This window comes from Vombatus ursinus, unplaced genomic scaffold, assembly GCF_900497805.2.
Source record: "Vombatus ursinus unplaced genomic scaffold, bare-nosed wombat genome assembly UNPS02014790.1, whole genome shotgun sequence".
Taxonomy (NCBI): Eukaryota; Metazoa; Chordata; class Mammalia; order Diprotodontia; family Vombatidae; genus Vombatus; species Vombatus ursinus.
Window position 1 is genome coordinate 1,322,270 of NW_020954568.1, and position 9,244 is coordinate 1,331,513.

At 50.4% G+C, this 9,244-nt stretch overlaps 2 protein-coding genes across 3 annotated transcripts in view; one reads left to right on the forward strand and one right to left on the reverse strand.

Annotated features, from left to right (window-relative positions):
* Nucleotides 1–8,787, reverse strand: part of NAP1L4 (nucleosome assembly protein 1 like 4) — a 31,890-nt gene extending 23,103 nt beyond the window's left edge. Inside the window, exons 1-2 of one of the 2 annotated variants that reach the window (XM_027868667.1) lie at nucleotides 8,754–8,787; nucleotides 760–791 (exon numbers count right to left, since the gene is read on the reverse strand). In XM_027868667.1, coding sequence (XP_027724468.1) covers nucleotides 760–773 — 14 coding nt within the window. In that variant the 5' untranslated portion in view covers nucleotides 774–791; nucleotides 8,754–8,787. Of the gene's footprint in view, nucleotides 1–759; nucleotides 792–8,753 lie in introns of those variants that run through there. The other variant, XM_027868668.1, reaches the window with a different exon arrangement.
* LOC114047756 (collagen alpha-1(I) chain-like) overlaps nucleotides 4,754–9,244 on the forward strand; it is a 5,093-nt gene continuing 602 nt past the window's right edge. The window contains exons 1-4 of the mRNA XM_027868683.1: nucleotides 4,754–4,879; nucleotides 5,560–5,693; nucleotides 7,848–8,066; nucleotides 8,178–9,239. Coding sequence (XP_027724484.1) covers nucleotides 4,754–4,879; nucleotides 5,560–5,693; nucleotides 7,848–8,066; nucleotides 8,178–9,239 — 1,541 coding nt within the window. The remainder of the gene's footprint in view (nucleotides 4,880–5,559; nucleotides 5,694–7,847; nucleotides 8,067–8,177; nucleotides 9,240–9,244) is intronic.

A 9,244-nucleotide genomic window follows, 5' to 3' on the forward strand; every position in this document is an offset into this window, starting at 1 on the left:
ATCCCACCTAACCTGCCGTACCCTCACCATTTTACATACTACTGGTGGAGAGTCAAAGACTAGAGAAAACTACCCCCAATAGCATGAATGGCTATGTTAGAAACAAAGTAAACCTAATGGGATTTTAATTCTTCTAAAAATAGCAAAACAAGCCTTAAAATTTACAAGTTTCTCAGGGACTTGTTGGAAGAAAACAACCATGTACCACAGTGGCCAACAAAATAAGAAAAACGACCATATTAGATGTGGCAGCCAGCGACAGATCACTGCACTGACCTTCTGACAATATTTATATAGCACTTTAAGGTTTGCAAAGCACTTTGTATATATATATCTATTTCATCTGATCCTAAAAATCCTGAGCTAGGCAGTGTTATTCCCATTGGACAGAAGAGGAAACTGAGGCTCAGAGTGCTTTGTCTGGTCATACAGTTAATGAGTGCCAGAGGCAGGATTCACACACTGGCCTTCCTGATTCCCAGCCTCACCTTTTCTCTCCCCCCCATGCATTACGCCACCTGGCCCCGGACAACTCCAAAGGGCTTTCCATACACATTCCTTGGTATGTTATACAGGGCATCATTCTGGACTTGCAGAGCTTGGGAATGACTGTGGTTTGTTTTTATCTTTTACGTGTTATTCTTTGTCCTCAAACAGAATGTCTACTGCAATGGCAATTGTTCAAACAGATCAGAGACATACGGCTTAATCAGCTCTATTTAGAATTCCATCAAGAAAATCCACTTGGTCAAGACTTACCTGTTATCTGCCATCTGAAGGATTTTATCCACCTACAAGTTAAAACCAATAATTAGTTTGTTCTCAGGTGGGCGCACATGCATGTGCACACAGCGGGCTGGAGGACGCTTTCAAGTCTCTTCTACTCACTACCTCACCTCACTCCCAGTCTCACTGACAACAGAGCCCACAGGGAGCCAACGAGTTCCTGCTTTCAGCCCTTCTCTGGCTCCTCCACGAGGGAGGCCAGGCCATTTCCGTGGCTCTCTACCAGCAGGCCTGTCCTTCAGCCACGTGTGGCTTTGCCTCTCCACCACCCTGACCCCACTGCGGCTCTCTGGGACTGACGAGCAGAAACCTACTCGTACTCTCCCAGATGGCAACCATCCAAGCCCCCAGTGTCTCTTCTTCTCCAAGATAAACATGCTCAGCTTAATGCCTCATGACAGGACCCAGAGGCCCCTCCCCACGCTGGCTCCCTTTCTCGGAGGTATAGCTAACTCACTCCCCAGATCCCACCCAAACTGCCTTCTAAGACTCCCCATGCAGCCTGTGCGCAGCAGAGGCAGGACGACCCTCGCCTTGGACGTGCCTCCTAATGCGGCCTATGTTGGTATCGTCATTCTTGGGCCCATCATCTTGAGCTTTCAAGCCTGCAGTTAATGTTAGAATTCCAGTCAGAACTCCAGAACCCCCACCCCCCAGGTCTTTGTCAGACTAACTTCTACCTAGCTATGCCTGCCCCCTTTCCATCTTATGCTTAAGAAGCTTGGGGTTTTTTTTTAACCGAAAAGTAAGACATTCCATTTATTGCCATTATATTTGGTCTTACTCGATTCAGCCCAATGTTCTAGCTTGCCAAGATCTTTTTGGATTTTGACAGTTATCCAGTGTGTTAGCTGTTCCTCCCAGCTTTGCATCATTTGCAAATCTGATAAGCATGTCATTTATTCCTTTATTCGTGTCACTGATAAAAATGTTACAAAGTACAAATCCCTGAGAAAACCCACTGAATACTCCCCTCTAAGTTGGCATCAAACCATAACTCTTTGGGTAGAGCCTGCAAAAAGCTGCACGTCCCCCTCCCAACGGACAATCGGCTAGGCCACATAGCTCCAATCTACCCAAAAGATTAGGAGGCACTTTGTCGAATGCCTTTGCTAGCTCTAGATGACTGTATCTACACAAGCCTCCTGATCGACCAGTCAGGGATCTCTGTGAAAAAGAAACAAACAAAGGAAGCCAGAAAAGCGAGCTGGAGCCAGATCAAGGAAGCTGAAGTTTATTTCTTGAGTTATTTAATAGGAGGTTTTTCAGCCAAGTCTAACCCCTGAATCACTGCTATCTCTGAGGGGGAAATGAACTTTGCAGCTAACATGGATTTAAGTTACAATCTGCATTTGTTTTCTATTTCAATTCAATCAAATAGCTCCCATCTCATAGGCACTTGCTGGTTTACCATGTATCTTTGGGAAGGGTTTCAGAGGTACCTGAGAACATTTGTATACATCGACACAGAGGGGAGTGAGAAGAACCAGAACCATTCACACACCATGGTAAAGACTCAAGAACTCTTACGGAAGCAATGAGAGACCACTCGCCTCCTACGGAAGCGGTCAGGGGCTGGGGCAGAAGGGACACAAACATCTTGGATATGGCCAATAGGGGAATTTGTTTTGCTCAGCTAGCCGTGTTTGTTACAGGGCTTGTGTTTTTCCTTTTTTCTCCCCCAACCCTATAAACGGGGTTTATAGGAGGGAGATAACATGTTTTAAGCTAATTGGAAAAAAATAATAAAATTAAAAATGTCTGACTCTCTTATGCACATTAGCTCATTCAATACTCAGAGCTCATGAGGTAGGACAGGCTGAGCACTCTCCTCGTTTCACGGGCTCAGACATGGAGTAACTTAGGCCAGGCCTCCCAGCAAATTCCCAAACCTAGAGTTCTCGGTCACTCTGTTCCCGGAGGCCTGCTCTATCCAGCACCTCCTCATGCTCAAAGGGCAGCCCATCTCCTGGGAGGGGAATCCTGCTCTTAAAACTGGGAAGCTCACCCTAAATCTCTTTAACAACAAAGAGGCAGAATTCAAAATTATTTCCAAAAATCATGTGGGGGAAAAAATTAATTATGCAGCTAAGAGGAGAAAAAAGAAACCTTTCGTGGGGCTGGCTTAGATGAAACTCTTCTTCCTCTACTCAAGGCAAAAAAGGCCCCTGGAGCCAGCAGCTCAGGAACCAGGCCAAGGTGGACCCTAATGTAGGAGGAACTCATTGCCATCTGGGCAACTGCCTCCTTTTCATGTCAGCAACTGTGTTTCAACAATTATGGCAAAAATACTGAGAGCTTCAACATTAAATCTGTGAGGCGTTAAAGAACCTGGTGCCCAAGGCTCATCCATGTGCAGTTGAAGCAAACCCCTGAAGCCGCTGAACCCTTTCACCATCTAGTTAAAGGAGAAACCGAGGATTTGCCTCTTTGGTATGGGTTCTTCACGTGTTCCGTTTTGTGGCCTTCTCCGCAGTCTGACTCAGGAGTTGAGAGCCCTTCTCAAAAGATGCTTCTAAAATGAAGGAAGGGGCAGCGAGGTGGTGCAGTGGATAGAGCACCAGCCCTGGATTCAGGGGGACTCGAGTTCAAATCCGGCCTCAGACCAGACCCTTGGCACTTACTAGCTGTGTGACCCTGGGCAAGTCACTTAACCCCCATTGCCTCACTTAATAGCTACATGATTTTAAACTGAAGGAAATGCTCAATTCCGGTAAGAGGTTAGTGAAAATAAAGCCGTGATTTTTTTCTTGAGTTCACCCTGAACTCTACTCACAGACAGCAGCACCCATGAATCCCAGGTTAAGAAGCCCTGCACTAAGGCATTCCCCCCAAACTGAGAAATAGCACTGACGCACCAGCATAAGTGTTCTGCTCTCCCTGGGAGCCGTTCCATGAACTTGCCCAACAGTTTGAGCACTCTCTCCAGCCTGCAAACATGCCTGTGGCCTGCCTGCTGTGGAAACGCCACGCCTACGGAGCACACGGATGGCCTATGTCAACGAGAACATCATCCATCATTGCCAAAATAGACATTTGTGTAATTAATAAGCACTACAGTGGCCTGGCTGATTTCACAGGATACCATAATATCCTACAGGGGTCGCCTTGGTTGACTCAGTCCCCCTTAGAAATGAAGAAATGGGGGCAGCTAGATGGCGCAGTGGATAGAGCACCGGCCCTGGACTCAGGGGGACCCGAGTTCAAATCCGGTCTCAGACACATAACACTTACTAGCTGTGTGACCCTGGGCAAGTCACTTAACCCCATCACCTAGCCAAAAAAAAAAAAGGAATTAAGAAATGGAAAGTCTAAGAGACTAACAAGTGTCAACATTTGGCCAAACACGGACAAGAGTATTCTTTTTCGTTAACAACCTGAATTCATCCTTGCTGCCTCTAAAATTGCCAAACTACTAACTATTCATAAATGTACATCAATTGCTCCAGCAGAATTAAATTTAAGCCTCCAAAAAAGAAAAGAGTCATTTAGGTAACTCCTCAGCATCTGAAATATATTTATATGCCCAGGGTCTATTATTTCAGTGTATGGGGCAAATCATTTCACCTATTAAATGAACGTATTACTTTTATTTATATATACACCACTTTAAGCACGTTAAGTTCGTAAACTGACATAACTCATCACTTTCAGGGGGGAAAAAACATCCACAAAGGATATTAACTCTAACAAAAAAAATTCACAAGCTGACTTTCAATCTCAAATTTAACCTGGATTCCATTCTCTCTCTGCAGATGACCGTCACATGTATTGCTGATCCAGCCCTAAACTCTCCCCTCACTCAGTCTCACATCTCCAGCTGGATGTCCCCCAGACCAAGACTTTAAACTCCATGGTCCCAGACTAAGCTCATTGTATCTTTCCTCCCCAAAGGCTTTCCTCTTTCCTATTGCTGTCCAAGGACGCTCCCATTCTCCCAGTCACCCAAGCTGGAAAACTTGGTGGAATGCTCAGCTCCTCCCACTCCCACTCCCACCCCCATCCAATCTGGGGTCAAGTCCTGCTCACTGTCCTCTCACACTCACTGTACAAGGGGGCACCTGGCACCTCACCTCTCACCCAGACTACTCAAGTAGCCTCCTGGGGGTCTCCCTGCCACCCTCCACTCCTGTCAGATCATCTTCCTCAAGCTCAGGGGGGCCCATCTTACCTCCAATGGCTTCCTATCACCTCTGTTTGGCTTTCAAAGTCCTTCCAGCCTTTCCTGTCTTTTTACACCTTCCCCCTTCCCCCATGAAGTCTGCAGTCTGGTAACATGGGCCTCCTTACTGGCCTCCCCAAGACACTTCATCTCTCAACTCCAGCATTTTCAATCACTGTCTCCTGTGCCCAGAATTCTCTCCCTCCTCATCTCCATCAAGGAGAAGGGATTCTATACAACTAAAATATTAAAATGAAAACTGTTGCCTATCTCATTCTGGCATTAACAAAGTCTGAACCCGAAACATCTGCCGCAAACGAGGCTAATACTTTAAACAGCCAGTGTTATCCATGTGTAACTTGTACAAAAGTGTGTTCCTCCAAGGCAGCAGAAGTTGCTAGAGATTTACGGTGGTGAAATTTTGCTTCTAACATGTATTTACAAGACCTGACATCTGCCATTAGGCAACAGGAAAGGAAGTTCTCTCCACAAACCTACTGGAAGCCAGTCCTGTCCTTCGGAAACAAAGTCAAATGTTAAAGGCACAACTGTTCTTCACACAGTTAACTACCCCTGAACCTTCCCTGACTTATTCCTTTGTCTCTCCAAAGAAGGTCAGTATGGCAGCCAAAATGTGGCCGCCGGCGCTGGCCTCCCCCGCCCTGCTCCCAGGCCTTCCTCACCTCCCCTCGGCCCTGCTGGTCTCTCGGCCCCACCCCTGGCCATTCTCCATAAAACTGCCAGAGTGATTGGCATCAGGGTGACTGTCACCACCCCTCCAGCCAATAAAACCTAGCAGCTCCCTATCCCCGCTAAGATCCCACACAAAACCCTGATTGTATGCAAAGACCTTCAGAACCCTGCTCTCACTGATCTTTAATCTATCACTCCTTTTCAGTGCGGTCCAACTGGTCTTCTTGACGGTCCCCCCACATCACAACCCATCTTCCGTCTTCCATCTTCCAACTCCAACTCCGTGCCATGCCTTCTCTCCCTCCTGACCTCCAGTCTCCTTTAGAGATGAGCTCAGACGTCACCTCCTGCAGGGCTTTTCAGACTCCCTCAGCTGCTAGAGCTTCCCCTCTCCCTCAAAAAAATTCTTTTGGATTTATTTGGTATTTAAGGGTAGTGAAGTCCAATGGTTAGAGCAAACCTAGGGTTAAATGACTTGACCAGGGTCACATAGCTAGTAAGAATCTGCGGCCAGATTTGAACTCAGGTCTTCCTGACTCCAGGCCCAACATTATCCACCACTTAAATACTTCTAAAGACTATTGAAGTTTGGGTCTGTCCTTATAGGATGGCTGACCAATCCTTAGTAATTAATTACAAGTCAAATCCTATCATGACAAAAATAACATAACAAAAAGATCTTCCAAATCCACCTGATCACAAGCAAGATTTAAGGTAATGAAATCCAAGTATAACAAAATAAATTCGGCATGTTCTGCAGTCAATTGATCCTTTTAAAACCAATAAGGTAATGACAGAGAATGTTACCTTAATTCAAGAAAGAACATCTCTGAGAAGTTTTTGGTGTAACAGGAGCAAGGAAAAGCCGTGGAACCAAAACTAAACGATTCTCTATATAAAATATATTCTGGTTACCTCCCAGTCAAGGCAACCTTTTAATTCTTCTCTCACCTCCCTTTTCATGGTTCACCACCAGGTAACTTTGTAATACTTTGCAATATTTCTCTTACTCCACAAACAAAATATCTGCCTTCCCCACACCCCCCAAGGCATATTCTCAGTCCTCCCTTCTGATTCCTCACACCAACTCACGGTGATCCACCCCAGATCACACTATGGAAAGCCCCGTGTCAAACAAAAGTGTATTTCTGACAGCCTGAGCGAGCTTCCTGCCTCCAGGCTCCCCTGTGCTAAGCCACCCTACACCCAGCGGCTAACGTGACCTTCCCAAAGGCCTAGTTCCTTCCTCTATCCCAGAGGGTCCGATGGCTGCCTAGGGAATCTAGGATCAAACAGAAGCTGCTCTCTTTGTCTTTAAAGCTACCGGCAAATGTGCCCAAAGGCAGGCTTTTTTCCGATGTGGCTGGCCCCCCTGTGTGCCAGGCATTAATTAAGCTGGGAATTGAAGCTGCCAAGGCAAAAATGAAACATTCCCTGCTCTCAAGGAGTTCTTAGAGCAAGAAGTCCATTCTATTAGAGGCCACCAAGGGGCATCACAGGGTACAGAGTACGGGCTGGAGTCAGGAAGACCCAAGTTCAAATTCAGTCTCAGAAACTTGACTAGCTGTGTGACCCTGAAGAATCACTTCACCTCAGTTTCCTTGGCTGTAAAATGGGGACAATCATAGCACCTCCCTCTATGGGTTGTTGTGGGGTCCCAATGTTTGTAAAGCACTTAGTAGCCCAGTGCCCAGCACGCAGTAGGCATTCTATCAATGCTTATTCCTCGAAGCAATCCGAAGTTTAAGTAAAGATCTAATTTTAAATATCTTAGGGTTTGGATATAGACTATATATCACCTCCCGAATTAAAATAGTAGACCCTTGAGGTCAGGGGCTGATTCTTCCTGTTCTCTATATCCTTACTCTTAGCACAGTCCCTGGCACACGAATGTTTGTTGACTGACACTGCCTGGCCCAGAATTCTATAAGTACACGACATCCATGAAGTCGGAAGATGTGAAAGCCCAAAGCAAGAGAGCAGCTAAGTGGGCTTCAGGCCTGGCATGATACCTCTCCCACCCCACACGGGGCCTCACAGGGCCCAGAGAGGCAGAGTGGCCTGCTGGTTTTGAGTTCCACCTCAAGACACACAAACCTATGTGACCTTGGGCATGTCAGTTAAGCAAAGACCGAAGATCAGGTGCCAGCCTGCACTGGGAGACAGAGGAGCCTCATGCCCATAAAAGTGCCAGTTCGGTCCCCAGTCCCTCCAAGCTGTCACGTCCAAGTGGCCCCGAGGAACACGGGGAAATCCATCTGAAAACCCAGGCACGAAGGACGCGACACGGCAACATTTCACACTTCGACAACCAGGAGCTTTCCCTTCCTTGGGCTGGGGGCGCCCCACGCGAGACGGTGGGAAGCTTCCGGCCTGGGAAAAACTCTTCTCTGGAGCCTCGGAAGAGCTTCTCAGCCCTCGGCTCGCAAACCCATTTCTCGGAATGTTTGAATCGGCATCAAATAAAATACACAGGGTCACACCGGGCACAAACTGAAACAATCGTCTCCACATAAAACCCCACGTTCCCGGGCAGTCCAGCCCGCCTTGGCTCGGGCGAGGCGGAGGCCCGCACACCGAACGCAAACCGGGCCGGCGGCGAACCCCGAGAGCCGAGGGACAAGCGGCGGCCAAGGGCGCTCACGGAGGCGGCCGCCCTCCCGGGCCGGGCCGGGCGCCAAGGCGCCTCCCCTACCCAGCCACGCCAACGAGCAGGAAGGCGGGCGCGGACGATGCCGCCGGGCCGGCCCGGGCACACCGGCGCAGGCCGCTCCGCCTCCGTTACGGGACCCCGGAGCCCCAGCGCGGGGAGGCCCCCGCGGGAGGCCGCGCTGTCCCCCCCGAAGTGCTCCGAGACCGGGGCGCCCCCCCCGCCGCCCCCCGAGAAGTTTGACGGGGAAGAGCAAACAGACGGGGGGTGGGGTCGGGGCGCGGAGGAGGCGCGGGAGGACCCCGGGCCCCCAGGCCGCCCCCTCCGCCCCTCGCTCGTCCAGGCCCCGGGCCCCGCGCGGCGAAGGCCGGCTGACCAGACCGGCCGGGAAGAGGAGCCCGACGCCGCGGCCCGGGCCGGCCCCTCCCGCCCCGCCTCTCCTCTCCGCGCTCCCCCACCCACCTCGGGCTCGGGCTCGGGCTCGGGCTCGGGCTCGGGCTCGGGCTCCGGCTGCGGCTCCGGCTGCGGCTCCGGCGGCCTCGGCTCTCCCTCCTTAACGCTCCCTCTCTCGGGCTGCTGCGCCGCCGCGGCCGCCAACAACGCCGCCTCCCATTGGCCGGCGCCCCGCACGCGCTCTCCGCTCACCTCCCGCCAGCAAGAAGCGCCGCCATTGGACGCCGAGCGCCAGGGCGGACCCGCAGGAGAGCGGCGACCAATCCGAGCCCGGACAAAGGTGACGAGGAGAAGGAAGAGGAGGCCGAGGCCGAGGCCGAAGAGCGGTCGCTCCCCCACCCTCACCCTCCGCCGTGGCCCCACGCGGTCGCGCCGTCTTGCGCCTGCGCGGCGCTCCCCTTCGTATGCAAATGACGAGAGGGTCCCGCCAGGGCTCGCGCCCCTGCGCCTTCCTCCCGCCTCTTTAAAGGGGCCGAGGCGGGAAGCCTGGAGCACGTGGA